General features: G+C 57.6%; 8 protein-coding genes across 8 annotated transcripts; 3 read left to right on the plus strand and 5 right to left on the minus strand.

Annotated features, from left to right (window-relative positions):
- Nucleotides 1-67: 67 nt before the first annotated feature.
- FA10DRAFT_264036 (hypothetical protein) lies at nt 68-1,210 on the plus strand. The gene has a single exon (XM_025520482.1). The coding sequence runs from the start codon at nt 328-330 to the stop codon at nt 1,138-1,140; it is 813 nt and encodes a 270-aa protein (XP_025380576.1). The 5' UTR covers nt 68-327; the 3' UTR covers nt 1,141-1,210.
- Nucleotides 1,189-5,031, minus strand: FA10DRAFT_270625 (hypothetical protein; the record flags this gene model as incomplete). Its single annotated transcript, XM_025523069.1, has 3 exons — nt 1,189-3,339; nt 3,436-4,652; nt 4,737-5,031. The coding sequence occupies 3 exons, from the start codon at nt 5,029-5,031 to the stop codon at nt 1,189-1,191; spliced, it is 3,663 nt and encodes a 1,220-aa protein (XP_025380577.1).
- An 87-nt stretch (nt 5,032-5,118) lies between these two features.
- On the plus strand, nt 5,119-6,590 carry FA10DRAFT_20208 (hypothetical protein). Its single transcript, XM_025518456.1, has 4 exons — nt 5,119-5,493; nt 5,564-5,736; nt 5,831-6,368; nt 6,438-6,590. Exons 1-4 carry the CDS (start codon nt 5,271-5,273, stop codon nt 6,443-6,445), a joined length of 942 nt encoding a protein of 313 aa, XP_025380578.1. The 5' UTR covers nt 5,119-5,270; the 3' UTR covers nt 6,446-6,590.
- FA10DRAFT_264038 (hypothetical protein) lies at nt 6,443-8,491 on the minus strand. Its single transcript, XM_025520483.1, has 4 exons — nt 7,636-8,491; nt 7,469-7,571; nt 7,323-7,387; nt 6,443-7,248 (listed from the first exon to the last, which is right to left on the minus strand). The coding sequence occupies exons 1-4, from the start codon at nt 8,047-8,049 to the stop codon at nt 6,736-6,738; spliced, it is 1,095 nt and encodes a 364-aa protein (XP_025380579.1). The 5' UTR covers nt 8,050-8,491; the 3' UTR covers nt 6,443-6,735.
- Nucleotides 8,492-9,292: 801 nt separating this feature from the next.
- Nucleotides 9,293-11,490, plus strand: FA10DRAFT_283033 (hypothetical protein; the record flags this gene model as incomplete). Its single annotated transcript, XM_025523812.1, has 2 exons — nt 9,293-10,918; nt 10,996-11,490. 2 exons carry the CDS (start codon nt 9,293-9,295, stop codon nt 11,488-11,490), a joined length of 2,121 nt encoding a protein of 706 aa, XP_025380580.1.
- Nucleotides 11,491-11,601: 111 nt separating this feature from the next.
- On the minus strand, nt 11,602-14,246 carry FA10DRAFT_273897 (DUF300-domain-containing protein; the record flags this gene model as incomplete). The annotated part of the gene is made up of 3 exons (XM_025523189.1): nt 13,849-14,246; nt 12,873-13,777; nt 11,602-12,836 (listed from the first exon to the last, which is right to left on the minus strand). The coding sequence occupies exons 1-3, from the start codon at nt 14,052-14,054 to the stop codon at nt 11,602-11,604; spliced, it is 2,346 nt and encodes a 781-aa protein (XP_025380581.1). The 5' UTR covers nt 14,055-14,246.
- A 1,845-nt stretch (nt 14,247-16,091) lies between these two features.
- FA10DRAFT_236841 (putative CHC1-clathrin heavy chain) lies at nt 16,092-21,637 on the minus strand. The gene is made up of 2 exons (XM_025519087.1): nt 21,247-21,637; nt 16,092-21,181 (listed from the first exon to the last, which is right to left on the minus strand). The coding sequence occupies exons 1-2, from the start codon at nt 21,411-21,413 to the stop codon at nt 16,279-16,281; spliced, it is 5,070 nt and encodes a 1,689-aa protein (XP_025380582.1). The 5' UTR covers nt 21,414-21,637; the 3' UTR covers nt 16,092-16,278.
- Nucleotides 21,638-21,668: 31 nt separating this feature from the next.
- On the minus strand, nt 21,669-24,069 carry FA10DRAFT_20381 (hypothetical protein). The gene is made up of 6 exons (XM_025518460.1): nt 23,911-24,069; nt 23,519-23,843; nt 23,431-23,449; nt 22,574-23,317; nt 22,343-22,516; nt 21,669-22,286 (listed from the first exon to the last, which is right to left on the minus strand). The coding sequence occupies exons 1-6, from the start codon at nt 23,959-23,961 to the stop codon at nt 21,827-21,829; spliced, it is 1,773 nt and encodes a 590-aa protein (XP_025380583.1). The 5' UTR covers nt 23,962-24,069; the 3' UTR covers nt 21,669-21,826.
- Nucleotides 24,070-24,151: the final 82 nt, after the last annotated feature.

Genomic DNA, 24,151 nt, shown 5'->3' on the forward strand with positions numbered 1-24,151 from the left:
CGTTTCGTCAATCGAGAAGAAGGCCCTGATGATCCTCTCTGGTTCTGTTTGGAAAGAGCGTGTTTGCCATTCAGTGATGCACCACACCTTGCACGATTCATGTCCTGGCTAGTATTCTCTTCCAAATTCTCGTCGCATTTGTGTGATGCTGCTATCGTGTGGTCATGAGGCCCAAGAGCAGAAATTGGGAACCCTCCCTCCACCTACCTTCGACGCCAGCCCCACGTCACAATCTAGCGTTTCTTCTCGCATCCTGCCCACCGACCGGAGCTCACTTACCCTGTTCCTCAATACCATCAATTTCCCCTCTAACCTTCAAAGACAATCATGACTGCGCCATCGAAGCCTGAGCTCCTCATCGAGCTGTACACAGACCCCATGTGTCCTTGGTGTCTCATACACGACGCACGCCTCGAACAGACGCTCAACTCGTCTGACTTTGTCGAGCAAATCTACCCCTACCTCCGCCCCGTCGTCAAATTCCGGCCTTATATCCTCGACCCCCGCCTGCCCGCCACGTCGACGGAGCGGCCTGCAGACCGGTACGACGACCTCGGCTCGACCGAGTACACGGCGCACCAGCCCCCGACGAAGCGGCAGTACTATTCCCAAAAGTTTGGCGGGGGCCTCGACGCGTTTTACTCCAAGATCGGAAAGGCGGCCAAGGACGTCGGTCTGCCACCCTTTCAGTGGCTCACCGACGGCAAGGTCGGCGCTACTTGGGACTCGCACAGGCTGTTGTGGTACGCGGGCACGATTGACGAGCAGCGGGATTCCTCTGCATCATCGAATGGGGATGCGACTGGTAAAGTCTACGTCCCCGGCGTCCAGGCTCAACTGGCCTCGAGACTGTACAAGGCCTTTCACCAGGACTCTTTGGACCTCAGCGACTGCGACGTGTTGGCAGACATTGCCAACGACATTGAGGGCCTATTCAAAGACAAGCAAGAAGCCAAGCGCTGGTTGCAAAGCGATGAGGGCAGCGCAGAGACGGGCCACCTGGCCGATCTGGGAGTTATGAATGGCGTTCAGTCGGTCCCATTCACCATCATCCAGGACGGGTCGGACCACACCAGTGAGGTACTGGATCACAAGGGTCTCATGAAGATGTTTGACATGGCCACGGCCTTGCACAAGTAGCAGGTCTCCCATCACCTTTTTTAGTCTCTTCTCCAGTGTCAATTACTATTACATCATTGCTCGTCCGCTTCTACGCTCGTCGCTGTCGCTGTCGCTATCATCCAGCAGGCTCTTTGCGCTACGCTGGCTGGTGTAGCTCGCTGATCTTGACCCGAGAGCAGGCCTCTTTGGTAAGGCTGGTGTCGCAGTCGCAGCGTTGTTGGCAGACTGGATATGCGCGGGCTTAGAGGGAATCGGCGGTGGCGCACGGACCAGGACGGGCGAGGTCGCAGGGTCGCTCGGCGAAACAGCCTCGCTCATCGGTGAAGAGACGGACTGCAATGGCGAGCCAGCCGCGCGTCGCAAGGCGGCTTCGGTGCTGCCGTTCTCATCTGACACTCTGACGCCCGGTGAAGTCGTGTGAGCACCGCTCGAAGAATTCGAGTTGAGCTTCTTGGGAGGCTGCGGCGGTGGCCTCCGCTTTATTGTGCCACTGCCTCCTCGCGAGCGCAGAGGCGAAGCGTGTCCTGCCGTGAAAGGGTTGCCTCTCGCTTCCCCTGCCTCGCCATTCTTGACATTTTCAATTTCCTCCTCTTCGTCCTCGTCCTCGGATTCGGATAAGGAAGACGGTGATCCAACATCCCACCACTTCGACTGATCGCTCGACGGTTCAGGGAGCTCTTCATCCTCCCATTCGTCCTCGTCTAGCTCGTCGTCTTCTGCTGCCTCCTCGTCTTCGCTCCGATCGATGGGCGAGGAGGACGGAGAGGATGCCAGGTAGCCTCTCCGGGCTTGCGCCGTCTTCCTTGCCGCTATAAGCTCCTTCCGAATCGCATTGTGCCTCTCCTGATCAAATACCCTTGCTTCCGCGGCGAAGCGAGCATAGACGGGCCGATGGTCACTCGTCTTGAGCTCGGCGCGGTCGTAAACCTGAAGCGCAAGTTGCATGGGCGCCATCGCTCTGTACAAAATCCTGTCCGTCCACGCGGGCACCCGGAGCTTCTCCGAAGAGTCGTACCGATCCGAGTGGAAATCGTACTTGTAGGTAGGCAGAAACCCGATTGGGGCCTCGTTGAATCCAACAAAGACCTGATTCATCTGACGAGAGCGAGAGAGCTGATCGCGGGCATAGAGACCTTCAAAGTCATACCGGTCGCACATCGGTCTCACGACCTCGTTGCCCGAATCGATCCGATAGTTGAAGTCCCCAAGCCAGATGACGTGGTCGTGGTGATTCACAGTGCGAGCCCGTGAGAAGCCAAGCTCGCGATTGATGGTCCAGTAGTCGGCGTTGCGTTCCTCGACATTGGACTTTCCCGCGGCGAAATGGGCAGTGACAAAGCAAAAGGTCGTGTCATAAATGCTCAGTCGAATGGCTACGCCGCCCTTGTTGCCACTCATGCCCTTGAGCCCAGTCTTCTTCGAGGAAGCCTCGACGGCCTTTACGTGCGAAATGATGCTCTCGTTGACCAGCACAATGAGGGCTGTCCCAACGAGCTGCTCACTTCTCAAGATGACATATTGGCTCTTTCCTCCCCGGCGCCGCAGTGTGTCGTTGATGACCGCTTCCCAGACTCGGAGCTTATCTGGGTCCGTCATGAGAATCTGCTGCGGGGTCAAGGGAACGACCTCTTGGAAAGCAAGGGCCATGACGTCGGGCTCCTGCTGCTGTGAGCCGTCGTCGGGAAAGAGCCAGGGCAAGATGCTCTCTCCGCTTGGCCCGCGTCCTGCCAAGTTCCACGTCCCGACAAAGACGCTAACCTGCCGTGGTGTCGAGTACTCGTCCAAGCGATCGTGCAGCTCGGCCGTGACGGCGTCGTGAAGCGGGTCGAACACGGTGACGGGCTTCTGGTTGGCTAGATTGCCCAGCAAGGCATCGATGACCGTTTGCTTGGACTTGTCCTGGAAGTTGTTGATGTACATGCGCGAGGCTGATTTCGCGGCGTCCGAGAGCAAGCCCCCCAGCGTCTTTTTGCCGCCGCCCGAGCGCGTGTAGGTCGTATTGAGGGCGCCCGTGCCGGCGTAAATCTTCGACAGGGCGTCTCCGTTCTCAGCCCACAAATTTCGGTGGTGGCTCCAAATCGGACTGCTGAAGGAGGAGAAGGACTCGAATGATGCATTCTTCTCCATGTTTTCCTCGATGAAGAGCTCTAGTGCGGACTGCGAGAGCATGTCCTCGATGACATTGGTGCGATCGAGGCTGTCCGTTGCATCAGCACGCTGTACGAAATTCTTTCTCTGACTACAAGCTCACCAGTCTAAGCAATTTGTTCGAAAGACGCCCCTCTGCCTCGTCTGAAAGCCCCTGCCCTGTACATGGACAGAGAAGCCAAATGCCTTGCGCTTCAGCTGCACCGGCCCTAGATACTTGAGCTCGCTTCGAACGCCGTCGATACCGCCCTTTGCTCTGCTGGTAGCGTGAAAGTCAAAGTTTGTCAATCCCATTCTATCAACATCATCCTCGTCTTGTCCGTTCTCGGCCTTCTCGCCTTCCTCTGCCTCTGCTGCCTCGGTGGCAGACAGACTGGCGAGGTAGAGCTCTACTGCGTTCGAGTTGCGCATGTGCTCGGCATAGGCGGCCGACAGGACGGTCTCGGCGTCCCTTGTGCCCAAGAGGTTGAGGGCGTGAACACGATTGTAGTGTGAAAAGAGATCGGCAAAATGGCGATCGTAGGCAGGCTGAGATGCGATCCTTGGTCTGGTAACTTGGATTCGGGCGTTGAACGCCTGAAGGCCCTGCTGCTCCCAAAAGAGGGGCACAGAGCCGCGCACCTGGGTGTGGCTGAACGTGACCGCGCCCAGATGAAAGAGGGTCTCGGATTCGACGAAGTTGGCTACATTGCCGGAGTCGTCGATGCCCCTTGTGTTGTAGCGCGTCCCCGCCCTCTTCCAGCTGAGGCGGCTGACGAGCGAGACGATGGCTGGGCCACTGCTATCTTGGCTGGGTAGTGCAGAGATTCCCACGTACCCTTGAATGGCCAAGACGAAGAATCCTTCTGCGTCAAGGGCCTGTCTCTCGGGTGTTTCGAGGCGACTGCGAAACTCGAGCAGAGGCTCCAACATGTACGAATTCCACACGAACCGGTCGTCGTACTTCCACGGGTCTGCAACAGACGTCTGTTTTGGACTCGTCGCCGACAACTCTGCTGCAGCTTGGCCGGAAGGTGGGGGTGGTGGCCGCCTCCGGGCCTTTGTCGTCCCCGCGATGCGCTTCTCAAGCCTTCTCGATAGGTCGAATGCACCATCCTTCGCGTAGTAAAAGGTGCCGGTGCCCAAGAGCTTCTTGATGCTCGTGCAGGGGTGCTCAAGTATGGGTGCCGAGGGCGATGCGCTCAAGTCCTGAGACGGAGGCGGCAGGCCCTGCGGATCCAATGGCCCTGATCCATCCTCATCGACGAGGTTTAGCGCATTGTCGTCGTCCCACGAACTTTTATTAAGGCAAAAGAACGAAACGGACACAACCTTTGAGACGGCTTCCCCTGGCCTGATCTCGCCCACACCGACGGCCGAGGTGACGATGGCCACAAAGAGGTCTGAAGAAGTCGGGGTGTGGTCAGTTGTCTGTTTTGAGAGACGCGCATTCCAGCGAGCAAAAGGGGAAGGGAAGAGAGACTCACCGCTGCCTACATTGATGAGGCCCAGGCAGCCATGGGCCTTTGGGGCGAGCCTCTTCATCGTCTGCGTCGGCGGGACATCTTTGGCTGCCACTGCCTCGACGACAGCCCTGCTGCTGCTCGTGCTCGATGAGCTGGCGCCGCTCTGGGTGCTGAGCAGCAGCGCGCTCTTTCCCGGCCGATCGCTGCCATTGCTCCCTCTCGGCTGCTCGCCTCCTACCGAAGGAGGGTAGTGGTCCGAGGACGTCGACGAGAGCAGGAAGATGGCCCTCGGCGATTCTCGAAGGTAGACTTGCATCCTCGTTCGCCCTCTTCGCTCATGGGCTGCTGTTGTCCTTCTCCCGGCTCGTACGATCGTGAAAGAGCCAACCAAGCTGGGACGACGAACGCGGCTATTTAGACGAAACCTCCACGACCCACGGTCTAAAAGAAAATCAAAAGGCTCGTGCGAGCGCGGCCGCCGTGCACCTTCTTTCCAGACCGCCGCATAGCGACAGCGACGACGGGGTTGGCAAGGACAAGCAACATCAGAGGGCCATGGCTGCGAGCACAGATCCGCAAGAGGTCCAGAAAGAGCCGAGTGTGGCCGAGGCTGAGACAGCTGCACCGACCGTTGCACCAGCGTCGGCAGTGGCGGAGTCCGCCCCATCGTCAGCAACGAATGGAGATGACGCGGCCTCTTCATCGGTGCCAAAGCCAGCATCGACACCCTGGTCAGACGTCAAGGTATTTCGACCTCCCAACACTGCAGGCCCGTCGAGTGAGTTTCCAATAATAATACTTTCTTCAAGTTGCATGCTGAAGAATGATCCTCCGTCCTTTGCACACAGGATTGCCGCCACCGCAAGCCGACGACGAGGCCAAGCCCACAGCGGCCGAGCTCAAAGAAGCGTTCTCAAGTCACATTTCGCAGCGGCACGGCCCTGATGCGCCCCTCATGACCCAGGCGATGCGGCAGCGAGAGGAGGCGAGGCTGGGCATCAAGAAGAAGGAGTACCACGAGGTGAGTCCTCCACCGACGAGCCCATTCGTACTGGAGGATAATAAGCGACCACACCCTCTGCGGCGCTCGAGACTGACAGTCTTTCTATCAATAGATACGGATACGGATCCGTCTGTCAGATCGAACGACGCTCGAAGGCACCTTTCCCTCGACGGCCCAGGTCCCGACGCTGTACCGCTTCCTCCGTGCGCACCTCTCGCCGCGACATGCCAAATACGCATTCACCCTCTACCAATCGCCGCCGAAACGGGACCTGCCGGAAAGCACAAAGGATGCCAAGCTGCAGGGCAAGACGCTGCGCGAGCTCGGTATGGCACCCGCCGCCGTCGTGCTCGTGCGCTGGTCCGATGCCGCCATGAATGCCAACACCTATCCAGCGCCGCTCAACGACGAGACACTGGCCCTGGCGCAGGACCTGCCCACGCCGCCCTCCTTTGACGCCCAATCAGCAGGCCAGACGCTGCAAGATCCATCGTCATCAGCGGCAAAGGACAAAGACGAGTCGGCATCCAGCGGGACAAAAAAGGTCGGTGCACCGTCCCGCCCTTTTTGGTTCCCCTTTCCTCTTGCTGTTCCTGACCTGTTCTCTGCTCTGATCCAGGCAATGCCAAAGTGGCTCAAAGGTCTTCAAAGTGGGTGCCCCTATTCCTCGCAAAAGCAATACACTGCTGACGACATCACAATCCATCCATCCCCATCAGAGAAATGACCAGCAAAGTGCGGTATAGATTTAGCACAGAGTTGTCAATCGATCACCTGTCGTTCTCGTTTCAAAGAGGCTTAGAAGAGACACTATGGTTGTACATGAACGCTGAAGTTGCCTGCATCGGAGTGTTGCCTGCGTCGGAGTGGAGCGTAGTAGTAGAGGAGGAAGAGGTAGAATCGCGAAACGAAAAGGAAAGGACAATGTTGTGTTTAGAGAGAATAATGAAGGGATAGACAGACAAAAGGAACAACGGAAATCGCTCGCCTTTCTGGATTCAGACAGCGAAGACGCAATCAGACGGCGGGAGCAGCGCCTCTGGCTGCCTTGGCCCTCGCCTCTGCGACGAGGAGTGACTCCTTTGCCTCTTCCTCGACCTTCTCCTTGGCCTCCTCGACCGACATCTCGGTCCAGCCGGTCACGTCGACAATCTGGTCGTCGGCCGGGTAGCTCGGGAGCGCGAGGCTGAACTTTTCTTCGACGTCGTCGGGGATGAACCTTCCGCCGAGAAAGTGTCTGCCAGTCTGTCGGGCCAGGTCCCTGGCCTTGCGTACCGCATCCGCTTCGTCCAGGATGCCCTTGTCTGTGCTGCTGCTGACAGAAGACGAGCCGGCAGCCAAAGGCACCGTGGAAGGATCCTGGGAGAGGGTGAATGCGCGCACGCCCTTCTTGGGGGCCGTCAGCGAGACGAGGACCTGGGGCGTAAAGAATTTCCCCGAGGGATTGCCTGTGTCGACATCCCAGCCCGAGGGGATGTCGACCGAGACAATCGGCGGCACCTTTCGGCGGGCCTCAAACTCCATCCGCGACTGTTTTCGGTTTGGCGAACCAGTCAGTTGGTTCTGGGACTCTCCAGCGCATTTGGGTTCATGGCCACACCCACCTCATTCTTGAGAGCTTCGAGAGGCTCCCTGAACGGTTCCCGCGGTTCGCCCTTGAACGAAAAACCTGTGAGGTGTGCACACACGCGGGTCTAAGCCGTAGGCCCAATTGCGGTGCGTGACTGATGATGCAGCGCCGAACACTCACCGAAAATGGTGTCCAAGACAACGTCAGATCCCTCCAGTCCGTCTTCGAACTCATCGACCTCAAGGAAAGAAACTCGGAGGTTCTGTAGTTGCTTTTTGAGTCGCTGTGTAGGAGGACAAGGTTGAGTCGACAAGCTGGCGGTGGACTACTAGGTTGGAGGAGCATACCTTGAAAAGCTCCGTCTTTCCCTCCTTGGGGTACCACACGGAGACGGTGTAGCCAAAGTGGCTGAGGTGCCTCGCAGCTACGAGCCCGTCGCCGCCCTGGTTGCCCGGGCCGGCGGCGACGAGGACATTGGGGAATTGGGTGGGCGGATAGCAGGCGTGAACGGTCTGGGCACATGACAGACCGGCGAGCTCCATGAGCTGGTCGATGCTGAATGCGCCCCCATCGGGAGACATCAAGACCTCGTCGATCTGGGCCGCCTCCTGCGAGGTGATGTAGCGCAGCTTGCCTGGCTTTGGAGGCGATTCGCTCCGCAAAGAAGTGCCAGCCTCGAGCCCGCCCTGCGCTTGGGCTTGGCCCGCAAGGTGGGGGTCTGCCGCCGCCGCTGGTGGCGCTGCTGCTGAGGCGGATGACATCTTGGCTGTATGGGAAAGGAGGTGCCTTTGGTGGAGTGTGGGTAGAACGAGGTGGCCTCTATGCGCACTGGCGATGGCACCCGTGCAGAGGCGAACGGGAGCTCTCGATAAGAATAAAGGCACCGCTGTTGTGTTGTTACGTGCTGTAACGGACGCGGATGCCCACAGTGTCAAGCGGTGCAGACGGCAGAGGAGCGACGTCTGCAGCAAGACAACCACAGTGGGATTCTCGCGGTGGACTGAGCAGTCTAACCAGAGCGCGATGGCCGATGGGACCGGCTCGCCTCGCAGGTGAAAGACAGGGGCGAATAGCGGTGCTCGGAGAGACGTCACTCGCGCTCTCCGGAGAATAACCGGCTGTCAAAAGACCTTCGAGAGAGAAGAGAGAATGAAAGAAAGAGACCAGAGCGACGCTCTTGCTCGCTCGGCCTGCTTTCGACAAGCGGACAGCCGTTCTTAAATTTCAATACTGTTTCTGCGTCTCCGCGTCCATTTCTTAACCCAGAGGAGAGCAGAGACAGGCCAGGTGCCCAACTATGAGTAGCGTGGCGCTTGAGCAAAAACCGAAGGACCCTAGGGTCCTATTTGGCACGTGAAGAAGAGATCTCGGTCCGAGAGAGGTGAGAGGCAGGACAGGGATGGTTGACGGTGGAGAGGGGAGGAAATTGTGGCATTCAACCTGGCATGTGGTCTTTCCCATTGTTTGCAATGCTCCTACGGATGCAGAAGGCCACACATGGATGGTCGAGCTCAATCGCCCCTTGTCGGACAAAAGTGCCAAGCGGAGTACGACGCCGCCGCCGCTGCCTTTGTCCCTTGACCGTATAAACCTTTGTGCCTTTTTTTGTCTTTCGCTTTCCTCTGTTCTGCCCTGCGACTCCCCTCCCTGCGCGTCGACAGACGGGTTGGTGTACCATCTAGCTCTGGTTTACAGCGGACAGCATCATCATCCACGGGAAAGTCGCAATGGTTTGCTCGCCCGCTCCGCTGCCCTTTGTCCCTGCCTGGCGCTGGTGTGTTCCTCCGTCCTTGTTGCTGTTGTTTTTGTTGTTCGTATTTCTCCTTCTTCTTCTTCGACTTCTCTACTTCTTTCTTGCTCGCATAGAGACCTGGCTCTTTTCCCCATTGTTGAACAAAGGGCGTATTTGCCTCAGGTCCTCACAAGCGCTGCCTCTCTTTCACCCTCTCTCCCTCTTTTGCCCTTCCTTTCCTTGTTTGGCACTACAGACAAAGGCGAGGAACAATGGACGACGAACGACAAGGAGCACAAGGCGAGCCGGTCATCGTCGTTGCGAGTCCGAGCAGGCCTTGGAATATCATTGACGACGGTGATGAAGAAGCACTCCATCAGAAGCACCATTCTCGGCACGCCGGCATCGCGCCTGCCCTCTATTACCCCTTGGGTGCTCCGCCGGCCGCGTTCGGTGTTGCCAACCAGCAGCGACCCCCTTGGGAAGACGTTGGGAGGTCATCTGAAGCTCCTTTCCGTAAACGAGAACGCCCTACAAGTGCCTCGACGCCATTTAAGCACAGCACGGGTTCAGATCGGCAGCACAGCAATGAGGGGGAAAAAGAGGCTGCACCCACGCCAGTCGAGCATCACGGCGCGGCCGATGGCTGCAAAGAAGACGAGCGGCTCGCACACCCACGCTTTCAGTCCTTGGATCTCTACACGAGCAGTGCTCCCACGTTTGCCTCGTCATCATCCTCGTCTAGGCGACCGACACCCGAGAGTAGTAGCGGCAGTGGTGCGCTAACAGATGGTCATGAACGAAGAAAGAAGAACCACCGTCGAAAGCCTGACCCAGACCAGGAGTCAGCCCCGCCTCGACCGCCTAATGCTTTTATTCTCTATCGTTCCGCTCACTCGGCAGCTGCTTCCAGCGCACTTCCACCGTCAACAGGTCCGACGACAGGCTCGAGAAAACGGACGGGTGCCACGGCAGTCGATGTCGACAATCAGCTCGAAGCAGGCACCAACCATTCACCTGCGACGCCGACGCAGCAGCAGTCGCTGAGCAAGTCCATTGCAGAGCGTTGGAATTCGGAGCCGCAAGCAGTCAAAGATTTCTGGTACACCGAGGCGCAAAAGAAGAAGAAGCTCCACGAGCTCATGTATCCCGGCTACAAGTTTCAGCCTCGTTCTTCGGAGAAGGTCAGGCAGGAGCGAGAGGCAAGAGCCACAAAGAGAAACGAAGACGCCAGCAAGTCAGAGACGAGAACAAGAGGAAGGAGCAGCAGTCGGGCGAGCGCCGCGTCTGGAAAGTCGTCCGGAAAGAAGCCGTACGCAGACGAGAGCAGCGTCAAACAACGGGGCAGGGCACGCGCAGCCGCTGGTGCTGACCAACAGCAAAGCAAGAGCAGCGGCAACAGTAGTATTCGGAGCAGCATCAGTAGTAGTAGCGGCAGCAGCAGCGTCCTTCCAGCAGCCACTCCTTCGACGACTTCCTCCAAATCTGCAACGCCATCGTCTCCCGTTGTTGTGCATGGCGATGTGTTCTCGGAAGACGTGACACCTGCCAAGGCGGCAAGCTCGGACAGCAGACTCAACCCGAATGCTATTTCGAGCTCTATCCTTGCCATACCCATGACGAGCTCTCCCATCGACATGTCTGCCTTTGAGTCTCAACCCACGAACGCATTCCGGTCGGGCGACGACGCTACACCAACCTCAGATCGACAAAGTGCTTCTACAGAGGCACCTCTTGCTGATTCAACACCTTCTTTCTCGTTTCCCGTTCCTCCCAGTAACGGCCCAATTCGTGTTGAGGTCGACATTGAGCGCCTGCTTAGGCTCGACTCGGCAACCTTGTGTGAACTTCTCGGCATTCCGGCAAGTCCCTCTCCTCCTTCGGGGCTCAACACCGTTGTAAGTCACACATACTCTCTCTCCCTCTCTCTCTACCTTGCGAACGAAAACAAAATTGACATTTCGAGACACTATAGCTGACGCCACCAAACGATTCCGCACCTGCTGGTTACGGCGCCTCGCATCAATCCGGTCTGCCATCGCCGAGCCAATGGCGCTCTCTTGTCACAACGCCTTCCCTCTTCTCCGGCCAGCTCCTCCATTCCCCTCAGCTTCAGACTCTCGGTGTCGATCTTACTCATCGATCCTTGCCAATCCTCGAAACCGACGGGCAGACGACTCAAGAAATTCATCCTCCTCATCACCTTCCTTTTTGGCGATCTTCCTCTGCATCGACGACGACCACAACGACGACAACTACCACGACGACGCGAACGACGAGATTGACATCCTCGTCATTTATGGGCTCCTCTCCTCCTTCCGCGATGCCTTTATTGGCATCCTCCGACAACCCTCCTTCGACCGGTATAACTCTGCCAGACGCCTCGCCAGAGCCTGGAACGCTCTGGGAGGTCGTTGGGAGCATCGATAGCGACAAGAGCTCCTCCATGGATCACACTGGTGGCCTCTAAATTATCGTTATCGGTCAGAGTGGCAGAGAGAGAATGTAGCAGTGAAACGGTAATAAAGAATATGATTTTGATACAAGCTCAGCAAATATATGGTGGTGGCAGTAGAGTGCATCACGACTTTGGCGGACCGACTTCCGTCGCAATCGTCTCTCTCTCGCCCACTTCGGCCGTCTCGACTTTGTCATCTTGCTGCCCTTGCTCATCCTCTCCCTCATCGCGCTGTTCGTCTTGTCCTCCAGCTTTCTTGCGCTCGTCCACATCAAGCGCGTCGGGATGAGCCGTGCCGCCGTCCGCCTTTGCCCTCTTCTCGATGCCTTGATGGTGCAACTTCCTGTACGTGTCGTGCCCCTGCCCCTGTCCTTGACCCTCGTCTTCTTGCTCCTCCTCCATGAATTCTGCCTCCTCTTCCTCGCCGGCTCCTCCCTCATCACCACCCTCAGCGTCCTTTGACTGCCACTTTCTCCGAAAGATTCTTGTCCGTTGCCCCGCCCTCAACGCCGGGTCTCCCCTCCTGCGCTCGCGCAGCCGTTCCCTCTCCTCTGCCTGGTTGTCCTCGACCAAGAGATCCACGACGCCGGGCGGTGCCTCGCCTTTGCCTCCCTCGGCGTCCTTGCCATCTTCGGATTCTTTCCCCTTTCTGTTCTTCTTGTTCCCGCTCTGGCCCTGCTCCTGCTCCTGCTCCTCTCGGTCCTTGCTCTTCCTTGTGTCGCCTTCTGCATCATTGGCGCTGGGCCCGTGGCTGCCGAGCGCCCTGCTGATCTTCCCACGCTGCCCTCTCCTGACCTTGTATCGCCTCACTAGCTCCTCATCGTCCCTCCATCGCTTCCGTCGCTCCTCTTCCATGCCCACGTCCACGCTCGGAAAGGCATAGTCGCCATGCTCGAGCGCCCTCGCATTGGCAAAAAGCGCCTCGACTTCGTCGGACGCTTCCACGTCAGAGAACTCCACCTTGTCCTCCGATGCAGCTGCGTCCGAGGGGTAGTCGTGCCGGTGGCGGTTCACCTCCATGTCGTCAAAGTACTGTATCGAGGCATTCGCCCGCTTAGACGCCCACTGCCCTGCCCGTTTGACCAGGTCACCTGCGCTGCGCTTGGAGCCTGGCAGGTTGCCCAGCAGCGACGTCGACTCGGTCGGCTCCCCTTCCTGATTCGAGTCCTGCAGCGGGTGCCTGGATCCTTGCCCCTCGTCGGCATCGTTCTCTCCTCCCTCACCAGCCTCGAGATCCGGGTCACGATGGACGATCTGTGCTGCCTCGCTCCTCAGCAGCGGCGCATATCCCTCGTGGTCCATCCGCTTCCGGTCGATCCAGATCCTCAGCGCATTGGCAGGCCCCAGATGCCGCGTCCCTTGCCTCCCATCTCTCGGGTCATCGGGATTGCCACGCTGGGGCAGCCAGTACTTTGTCTTTCCGCCGGCCGAGTAGCGCAGGCCGGCCTTGGACCTCCTCTCGCGGCCGAGGCCCTGGTGCAGGACGCCTTCGGCCGGCTCAAATGTCTGGTAGCCGTAGCCGGTGCCGCGGATCGTGTTGAGGCTGTCGCTGATGACGTCGTACATGCCAATCGCATCTCGGACCGCATAGTACGCCGGCAAGCGGCTCTGGTACCTTGAAAAGGGGTCGATGTAGTCGCGCGGCGAAAAGGCGTAGGCGTGGCCTAACGCAAAGAGGGGCATCTCAAAGCAGATGAGCATGTCCTGCACGGCCAGCGAAATGTACTGCTCGTCGCGGACGGGCCCAATCTGCCGGATGAGGCCAGCGGCGACAAAGATCGAGATGGCGAGACCCTGCCAGAAGCTAAAGAAGATGATGCCCTTGATGCAGAGGAACTTGCTCGTGACGCGGAAAGGCTGCAAGTCGTCGTTGAGGCCGGCCCAGAACATGCCGAGACAGTAGAGGGAGAGAAAGACGGAAAAGTTGTAGACGATGCTGACCCACGTGTAGCCGTTGGACACGGCCAGCTTGCCCTCATCGTACTTGCCGAAGCTCTTGAGCACGACGGTGAGGACCGCCAAGGCAGGTTTGACCTGGACGTACTGCAGGATGCCGCGCTTGAGGCCGAGAAAGGTGTAAGGGTCGGATATATCAAGCGGAGTGAAGAAGAGATTGACGGGAAAGAGGTGCTTGGTGGGACGGCGGCCATGGACGAGTATCAACAGCGAGCGTTCGCCGCCGAGGTATTCGACGAGGAGGTTGAAGAAGCAGTAGATGACAAAGGCCTCGTAGATGTCCCGGACCAGGTCAATGACAAAGGCGGCGTCGAGACTCAAGAGCGAAGCCATCGATGATGTTCTAAATAGCCGTTGTTGGTAAGCTCAAGACGGCTCCCTATACACACAGACACACGCATACACGCCACTCACGAGTAGATCGGGACCATGAGGAGCAGCCGCACGACATGGCGCTGGAGGTGAGGCTTGCGGTAGTTTCGCAGCTGCTGATTGATCGAGTAGAAGGAGAAGAGCGTGGCAAATATGGCAGAAGCGGCGCAGGCGATGAGGATGCCATTGGGCAGCGAGCGACCCGAGCCGTTTCCAGAGGGCACATCGTTGTCATTCTGTACCAACATCGAGAGAGCGAGCGCGGTGGCTACTTTCCTTGGCCTCTCAGGGGCACGAGGCGGACACACAAGAAGGGCAGCAGACTATGTCGGTCTTCTGTTTGCCGATACAGTGGAATATACTGGCGGCCGCCGATGTAGGATTTTCGAAGTCGGTCTGCTCTCCACTCGACGAAGGAAGACCCATAGGGTTTGCAAAAGCGGAGCAGGGGCTGCTGAGCCTTGTTTCGCAGATCCAATTTGGACGCGCGCGCGCCTCCACAGCGTCATCGCGACATTTTTGTGGCTAAAGTCCCCATTCTCAGGGCTCGCGCGACCGACGGAAGTAGTGTGTGTGTCCCAAAGGACTTTCGCTGTGGCCGGCGAACTTTTCTCGTCATTGGGGCGACAGAGAGAGCTCTACGTATTTGGACGGCGGTCACAATGAGAGAAGGGGGGCTTTATGAAAGGATGAAGCTATTCTGGGCTCGGTGATCCAGCATGTCCGCCAGAAGCCGAAAACGCGCGAAAAGAACCAAGATGAGGGTGTCGCCTACAAAACGCCAGAGTTTTGAAGTGTCGTTTCTCAAAGGGTGGGTCATGAAGAGATAGTGCCTACAGAATCACAAGAGATTCTCTGACATACAATGGTGCTCTGCACGGAGTGCTGGATGCTTGAAGCTGGGAGAAGGCTAATCATGACAACTGACCCCAGTGGTCTCACCGCCACGAGGACTGAGGGTGATGGACTCGATCCGACAACGGAACGTACCGCCGTGGCCGACGTTGTCGAGCGGCCCGAGATCGTCCGTGCCGCGGTGTTTACGATGTTCGTGGTGACGCAGCTGCCTCTTCGATCTTGGACGGCTGACTCGGGCACCAGTGTCGATCCCCATGGCCCCGAATTGAGCATCGACATTTCCCAATATCATTGCGGTGCCCAAACTGCACCACGACGGGTCGTACTTCCCTTTGGCCCACACCTCGATATCCTTGTATCGGTAAAGCGTATTCTTGGTAGTTCCGCACCCTGTCTCGACTGTGAAGGAGACTGTTTCCGCACGCGAGTCAGCAAACTAAGAAAGAGGAGAAGACACAAAAGTTGACAACTTGCATAGGTTGAGGTGAGGTGGTCCATCACTGATCTTGTACGTAAAGGTGCGTTTGCCGTGAGTACTATGTGCGGATATATTCCATAGCGAGATGCTTTGAAGCAGACTCAAATCGGCATGAGCGAATGCGAGTCAGAGAAAGAGAAGAAGAACGGCGCACTCACTCTTGTGAATCGACATGCATCTCCCAAAGGACCCATTCACCTGCTCGGCAAAGAAGCTGGTCCGCACCATACATTTGTTTTCCATCCCATACTTCGGGAGTGACTTCCATTCCTTCGTTGCTCCAATGCATGTTCGGTTGCAGTAACGTCGGCTGCGCGGTCTGATCGGGCGCCATAATTCCCGGCCATGTACATGTTCTTGGAGGTAAGTTGTCCCGACATAGCACCTCTGTGCTCAGACTGACGATGTAGCCAGAATGAAGAACCCACGAAACCTGGTCGTATACGTAATCGGAGCTGGCAGAGCCAACGAGAAGTAGGAAGAAGGCGGCTAATGTCCACATTGGTCTCGGATGGTCACACTTAAGGTACTTGGCGTAGTTTTCGAATAGACGATGCCGGAAGGAGGACAAAGGATTGAGGATGTTGTGACATCGCAGACCGCACCTCTTGACAACCCCAGATATCTGCACAGTATGTGCGCTCTGCTTTCCTGTGCCTTGCCGAAACTATTGTCGCCGCTGTCACCGTCAGAACTCCGCTGGGGCGCCCCCATGGGAAAATAAGAGGGACTGCCGCCCAATTTCCCCGACCTCGTCTTCTCAGCTTTTGCAGCTCGATGTGATAAAAGGGGGTCCACATCCAACTGGACTTTCTTCTCCAGCTGTGGGAGCAAACACTCGAAACGTGCACTCGCACGCCGCCTTGCTGACATCGTCAGAGTAGAGAGGCACACATGAGCGAGGCGTCGGTCACATCCTCGCTCGCTGCCAGCGCAGTGTCATCCGCGACGGCATATCTTAGTTCGTTCGATTCATTTCAGTGGACATTTAGAGAGACAAAGGTAAAGGCCTCAAGAGAACAACGAGAGTAGGGAACCATCGCGAGAGAAAGAGAAGAAAGTGTGGTACAAGGGTAAGGGTAAGGGTAGGAAAGTGTGAGAGAGAGACAGATGAAAGAGAGTCCTTGGTCTATTCCTCAGTACATGCCTCCAACCGGCGCGCCCATGAAGCCTGTCGGTTGAGCGCCCATGGGCATGCCACCGTTCATGCCGCCGTAGGGCCCACCGGGAGGCATCATACCGCCCATGCCCGTGGGGGCGCCCGTGATGAGCTTTGGCCCGCCGGGACCCAAGATGGGTGCATCTTCCTCCTCCTTTTCCTTTGTCACATTCTTTTCCCTGAGTTCCTTGAGCTCGCGCTCCAGGGCGTTCATGCGCTCGTGCCGTGTCCGTGCCCTTTGGAGCTCGTAGGGCATGACGAAATCGCGCAGCGCGTGCCGCCACGACAGCTCAGCGATGACGTCTTCGCGGATGATGTCGAAGCAGGCAAAGGTCATGGCCGCAAACGCCTCCTTGTTGCCCACCGAGACAAAGTATGAGATGAGCTCCTCTGCCACAGTGGCGTCACCCGAAACGGCAGCCGTTTCGATGGCATCTCGGAACAGCTGGTCACTCTTGCTCAGGCTGATGCTCTCGTCCCATCGTGACTGCTTCTTGTACAAGTGAGCCGCCAGCCGTCGGAATTCAAGGAGCTCGTGCCGCTCCAGCCGCTGGGCGAGGGCGATTGCGTCGTAGTTCTGGAAGCCGTCAATCGAGGCGCGGAGCGTGTCGGCGTCCTCCTCCTCGATCAAGAGATCATTGTAGGCATCATTGACCGTCTCGATGTCCTTCTCCTGCACGCTGATGAGCCAGGATCGGATCAAGGGAATGTTGTCATTGTCCTTGCGCTTGAACATCCGCACCACTCGGCCAGGGTCCACGCGAGGAATGGCGGCCAGGAGGTCGTTGAGGAGAAGAGGGTGCTGCTCGAGGTAGAACGTCAGGGCACGGTAGAGGATTTCGATGTTGGCCACCTTTGGCAGCATCGTCTTGAACTCGTCGTGGTTCCATGCGTCGGCGGGGTGCTCGATCGTGTGCAGACTGGCATTGTCGAACTCATCGTACTTGGTGTAGAGGAAGACGGTGGCCTGGTGCAGGTGGGCTTGCTGGGTGGCCTTGATGAGCTGGGGAATGTTGGAGCGCGAGACGTAGATCTTGAGATGGTCCATGAGCCTCTCGGGCTTGTATTTTGCCAATGCCACACCAGCAGCCGTAAAGATGCTCATGTTGGCCCGTTCCAAGCCCAATGACGTCTCGAGAAGATCCAGGAGGGCGTCAAAGTGTCCACCAGCTTCATAGGCTCGCACAACCGAAGGCAGCTCCTCAGCCGCAATGACGACGTTGAGGCCGGCCACCTGGGCCAGCTTGAACTCGCCCTGGCTCAGGCAGGCAGCGTGAACCTGCTTCCAGACCGAGGTGTTGCCCGCTTTTCGGGCTGCCTCGACGGCACCGGAGAAGTCGTGGAGGTAGACGAGCGTGGTCGCCAACCTGGCGTAGTTTGCGATGCTGCTGAACAGAATCTTTGCCGCGCTGTAGAGCTCCTCGTTGAAGCACTTTTCTCCCACGTTGAGCACGTCGGCCACGTTGGTCATGGAGAGGAACTCCTCCATATCGCTGAGCCGGTTCGCCTTTGCCAGGCAGTAGGCGTACTCGGTGTCGATTTGAGGCTCCCTGGCCTTCTTCCGGGCCATCTGGAGGAACTTGATGAGCTCCTCTTCCCGACCGGCGTGCTCGGCAATCTCGATGACCTCGGCATAGTTGCTCGGGTCCTCGGCCTTGACGTACGAGTCAATTGCATCCTTGACCCGCAGGCCATCGAGCTGCGCCTTACCAAGCCTGCTCCAGATCTCGGGCTGGTTGAGCTTGGTGGCGTATTGCTGACCGCGCTCAATCGACACAATGTGTTCTACGAGGACGTTCATGGCATCGCCGTGCTGTTCCGCCTTGCTGAAGATGCGGAAAGCCTCTTCGTAAAGGCCATTGTCGATGGCAATCTTGGCAATCTCGTCGACGTCGTACCCGCTGAGCTGCTCAATATAGTTCATCACCTTGCCCTTGTCGGTCCGGATGGCAGTCAGCATAAGCAGGTTCTTGAGACTCGAGTTGTCGCTGAATGCCGACGGCTCGAGAATGATCTTTTCCAGCAGCTCAATGAGCTCATTTGGCAAGTCGGCGGCCATAAAGGCTTTGACCGTTGCCGAGACGTCGTCGGGATTCGTTGATTCGGGCACCGCCGTCGAGGTGACCTGGTCGATGAGCTGGCGCCGATGGACATTGTCGGTCTGCAGCACCGTCGCCCACAGGTCGAGCTGGCGACGCATGACGAGGTAGCGGGCCTGGTGCTTGAACATGGTGTTCTCGTTGGTGATGGCGATGAGCTCGTCGTCGCAGAAGCCCTTGGCGTAGGCAATGTACGCAAGGTAAGGGTCGCGCTTTTCACAGTATTTGCCGACAGTGCGGGGCTCGTACAGGTTGTTCTCCTTGAGGAAAGCCTCTGGGTTGTTGTTGGAGTCGATGTAGACCTTGGCCACGGCATTGTACAGGCCCTGATCCTGCTGTCCGGCGTCGATACGCGACTGAATCCAGGGCAAGATCAGCTTGAGCCTGTTCCTCTTCTCGACTTCCTCGACCAGCTCGTCGACGGGGATAGGCCCCGTGACGGACTGGAGGAGGTTCTTGATCACGCCCTCGTCACAGTCGACATCCAAGAGCCCACCAATGACCTGAGGGGTGCGGGACGAGTTGACACGCTGAACGTAGACTTCGATGAAGTTGATAAGCATGTTCTGGTAGAGGTAGAGGACCAAGTCGTGGACGAAGTCGAAGCGGTCGCAGACGATGATAAGCGGAAGCTGGTCCGACAGCTTGGCCTCTTTGAGGAAGTTCTTGACCTTCTCGGCGTTGTAGTAGTTGCTCTCTCTGCAAATGCGCTCAACCTCACGGATCTGGCCGGTGCGGGTGGCGGCCTGAATGTACTTGAAGTGAACCTCTGGGTCTGTGCTGAGATTGACGACGGAGCCGAGGTAGTAGTAGAGACCTTCGAAGCTCTTGAAGGACTCAAACATCTCGATCAGCTTGACGGGTCCAAGAAGGTCCGAGTACTTTGTCGCGATCTGCACAACAACAGAGAGATTCTGTCGGATGTTGACCTTGAGCATCTCCTTCATCGAGTCGAGGCTCTGTTCAACGGTGAGGGTGCCAAAGTAGTTGACGAGCCACTCGGAGTTGAGCAGATTCGAGTGCACCACGACGCGCTTGATGTCTGCCTGGTCCTCGTAGTGTTCGAGTGCACGTTGCAGGAGCCCAGCCTTTTCGCACAGGTTGGCGATGCGGGGTCGATCATAGTGGGTGAACATTTCGTTGCCCAGAATGGCGTCGGCGACCTGGGGAGCGTTGACGAGGTTCATCTCCAGGAGGCGCGTCTGCAGATGGGCCTGCTCGGGCTTGTTGTCCTTGAGAGCGTCGAGGAGGAAGCTCGTCGCCTGCTGGATCATGTTCTGGCTCATGAAGATGTCCGTCACTCGCTCCACGTCAACCAATGGGCCGCCCTCGTCCTGCACGAGGCTGCTGGCAAACTCTGCGCCCTGCTCTGGGTTGATGCGAACGATGTGCTGGAGCAACGCGGCATAGTCTGGCGTGTAGCCGACCTTTTTGGCATAGAGGACGATCTTGTTGAACTGTCCCGTCTCGGCAAAGCAGGCGACAACCTTGTTGGGCACGTTGGCTCGCAGGTAGACGCTCAGCGCGAGGTTCATGTCGTGCTGCCGGACAATGTCACCGAGCTCCTCGGAGCACTCAATCTTGTTCTCCTTGAGCCATTTCTCCAGCAGGTGCTTCCTGTTCTGCAGCAGCACCGGCCTGGCCAGCTCGAGCGACTCAAACTTGTTGAGTGTTCCCTTTTCCAGAAGGATGCCAAAGTACTGCAGGATGGGCGAGAGGGTGCCGGGCTGGTTGGGGACCTGCTTGAACTGCTCAATCGTCTGCGTCGTCCGCAAGATGCCCCGCGGTGAGTTGGCGGCGATCTTGGCCGCCTCGCCGTACTGGCCTGTGCTGAAGAGCGAGTGAAACTGCTGCAGGTAGAGGTCGTCGGCGCCGGGCAAGTCACCACGCGAGGCCAGCTTGAAGGCGAGCTCGGTGTTGTTGAGCGTCTGGAGAATGTATGGGATGACGGTGTTCTCATCGACAGAGACCGAAAGCACCTGTCCCTTGCGGTTAATGCCAATGATGCCACTCGTCGTCTCGTGCTCAGCCGTGACAAAGATCGTCTCGCCCGAGATTCGGTTCATGTAGATGCATGTCCCGCTCTCGAGGTCATAGAGGTGAATGAAGCCGTACTTTGTCACGAGGTAGACAATGCCATACCGCTTGCTGACCTGCATCGCAACTGGGAAATCATTTGTGGCTTCCGGCGGGAAGAAGACGTCGACGGCTTTCTTTGTGAACGTGGGGTTGTTGGCTTGGTGGTCAATCTCGACGACGTGGAGCTTGGCGCCCGTGGCCGTGCGGTTGGCAAAGGTGAAGAGCTTGTAGGGAGACGGGCCACTGTCCGTTTTGAGCTCGGCAAAGGCGGCAGCGTGGCCCTCGATGGGCTGGCTGACGCCTCGATCTCTGCTGTAGAGCTGCATGTTGCCCTTGACTTTGAACGCGTTTGGTGCTCCCGAAGTGTTGCCCGAAATGCCGACCAGGACGAGCCATTTCTCGTCGGGCGAGACTCGGTAGTTGATGATCTGGCTCCCCGAGAGGCTCTGATGCCGATCAAAGACCTTCTGCGGGCCGCCGTCGCCCTCCATGGACCAATGGTAAACCGAACTCTGAGTGACGAGGCCAATCGTTGTGTTGGAGACCCATTTCCAGAATTGCACATCCTCGGACATGGCGTGAGACTTGACTTTTGCCTTTGCCTCGATGTTGAAGATCTGCAGCGTCTGACCCGACTTGAGCGCGATGATCTTTTGCACTGGGTTCATGATCGCCGAGTCGGCCGTGATGGGTCTCCGCATTCTGTCACCACCACGTTCGTCAGCGAGCCGTTCGTTCAGGCGCCCCTGGCAATCGGTTCCACTCACACATTGTTGGCATCATTGAGGTCCACGATGCACACCTGGTTGTTCTCCCTCACACAGACGAAGCGCTCCGACTCAAGCGTCGTGTTGGCAAACGTGCAGAACTCTTGCGAGATGCCGAGCGCCTGCAGCTGGCAGTGCTCGGCAAAGGCAATGGGCTTGTCCGCCATGGTGTGTATGCGCCTTTTGAGCTAAACGTGTTGGTCCGATTCGTATCTCGAGGCGGGTGGCCAGTAACGGCTTTGCCCGAATCGATTGACGTCTACACCTCGACCTCTTCGGTAAGCAGCCTTACGACAAATGAGCCGATTAGGGGGGAGGGGCGAAGGTGTCTCAATCGAGGGGTGCGCAGTGGTCGTGAACTGAGAAGCGAGGAGGAAGAAATGGAGGTGTGAGAGCGGCACTGGCGCCAGAAGTACAGCTGTCGTTGTTTTCCCGCACGTGGCAACCTGCCACGCGCTAAAGCTTAATGAGTGGCCTCCGTCGACTAGCGATGGCTCCGAAGATAGATCCAAGAAGTACTACTACTACTATGTGTGGTATTGGTGGTATTTAGAATACAGTGAAAAGGTGACAGGGCCACTTAATCCAAGTTCGGCACCACTGTCCAATGATGGCCTCCAGCCTTGGCCCAGCTCCTGTTGCTCTGGTCAGAGAGGGCCTCTCCGTCTTGACAGCGCTCGACGACGTCGTCTGTCGTCGGAGGCGTGTTCCCTATGAGGCGCTCCCAGCACGTCTCGCACCAGGGCACGACGTCATGGGGGAGTCCTCCCAGTAAGGAGCCTTTTCCACCATCATCTGTGTGATGAGGCTGACTGACTTGCACACGTGAGCCTCCGCTGATGAGCAAGGCGCTAGGTCTGCGTGCGCAAACGGAGCACACCTCGAGGGTGTAGCTTTCAGAGTGACCCTTTCCAGGGTGAGACCATCGGACCGCTGCCCTCTTCGTCCATCCAAGCGGCAGGTGCGTGGTGATGGGAAATTCCCAAGTGTCGGGTGCCTGGCCCCCATGCGTCCTTGGCTTGTCGCGGGGATGAAGCGCTCTGCTCAGATCTGGGGTTAGATCCCCGGAAGCAATTGCTGCAGACCAGCGACTCACCTGACAGACGTGATGGCCCAGATGTGTTCGCAGCTGCCCTGATGCAGGTACCAGTATGGTTTGCCCGCACAGACCACCAGCTCCGAGAGCTTGATGTCGCCCATTATCTTGCACGAGTCAACCGCAGGAGGAGTCTTGCCGGCGGATTCCTTCTCCATGTGACTGGCTAGGAGGCTGTATGCAACAAATCAGTACAGAATCGCATAGTTTTGCTTAAGGCGTCACACTCACGATGCATAGCTTTGATTCCATCCGTCGGCATCATCTTTGTGGATTCGCTCCTCGCTGTAGAGCTGACCCTCGATGAGGAAGACGCTGTCCGTCCTGCGCTTCCTGCCGGAGAACAGAGGTGACCGATCTCTCTCCTCGGCCTCTCTTCTAGCTGCACTAAGGGCGTCTGCACCAGCGAGCACGCTACGATGGAGGTCCACCACTGTCTCGAGACGCCCCCTCGACTCGTGCACCTCTGGCATATCATCGAGGCGGCAGTACAGTGCGTCTCTGAGTTGCAAGAGCGTCATGTCGCTCCGAACCTCAAGCTTCTGCACCAGCTCTGCTTCTTCCTCGTAAAGATAGTTGTTTCCCTTCTCTTTGCCTCGCCTCGGGCTGACACCTTCATCGTCTCGATCTTCTTTCCCCTGCCTATCGTTGTGGTCGGCCTCATCTCGCGGTGGAAAGTCGGGGGGCGGTTGTTCTATGTCGCCTTCTTCGCTTTCGTCATCTCCATCAGCACCGAAGGGAAGCTTAAGCCTGTAGAGACACTGATCCACAAACGAGCTCTTTGCAGCAACGCGGTTGTGGTAGGACCGGCTAGGATACGCCCGAAGAGGACGAGCAAAAACGGAGATGCCGAGGACAGCGATCGCGTCCTCCTTTTTCCTATTCACTTCATCGTCGCCGTCCTCTGTTGCCGCTGTGCCTTCGTGCTGGTTCCTCGTCTTACACGCCTCGCCGTCGTCGTTTGCCTCGTCATCCCTATCCATGTGGTCGAATCGACGCCTCTTAGTTCGGATGTCCTTTGAAGGTACCGGCCTGCCAATGGCCGACACCTCCGTCTTGTTCAATCGGGTGCAGAAAGCAGTACCTACGCCGGGTTCGCGAAAGTAGCTGAAGTAAAGTCTCAGTTTCTTGATCGGTCCACAATCGCTCATCCGCCCACGAGCATACAGCACTCACCAAAAAGGCTCAGGGAGGTTCTTCTCCAACTTTTCGAACTGCCTCGTCGCTTCGTCGACTGGGTGTGGCGCAGAAGTCCCGTCCTCGTCAGCATCGTCGGTGGGCAGTGGAGACACAGAGGCACTGTTGACGACCGTGTTAGATCTCTTCGCTTGGTCTCGAATGGCCCGTTGCCTCTTGAGCGGACCATCTTTGCCCTCTGACCACTGGAACCAACGCCTACGATGCAACTGAGCCGCTCTCTCGTTCGCAGCGTGTCGAGATACGGCACCCTGAATGTGTTCCAACGAACACCGAGCTGAGATCCGGTCCAACGTGTTGGAGTCTAGATCTCTGGGAAGCGCGCCACCGACTTGATTGGGCGAGAAGGAGGTCGAGGCCAGCTCACCCACCTTGAATGGGCGTGATGGGGGGCCAATGGGGAGCTGCGAGATGCGACCCATAATGGCTCGCAAGCTCCAAGTGCTCGCTCACACGAAACTTGACCTACACCGTCCCTTTCCTATGAGACGAGACGAATCGGGCACACACCGTAGTTTAAAAAAAAAGAAAAAAAGAAAGGGCTAGTGCGGTCAAACCCGTCTTCCGAGAAGGGCGCTGAGCAGGGGATGCTGAGTTCCTCTCGTCCGACTC

Source organism: Acaromyces ingoldii (assembly GCF_003144295.1).
Source record: "Acaromyces ingoldii strain MCA 4198 unplaced genomic scaffold FA10scaffold_1, whole genome shotgun sequence".
Classification (NCBI taxonomy): Eukaryota; Fungi; Basidiomycota; class Exobasidiomycetes; order Exobasidiales; family Cryptobasidiaceae; genus Acaromyces; species Acaromyces ingoldii.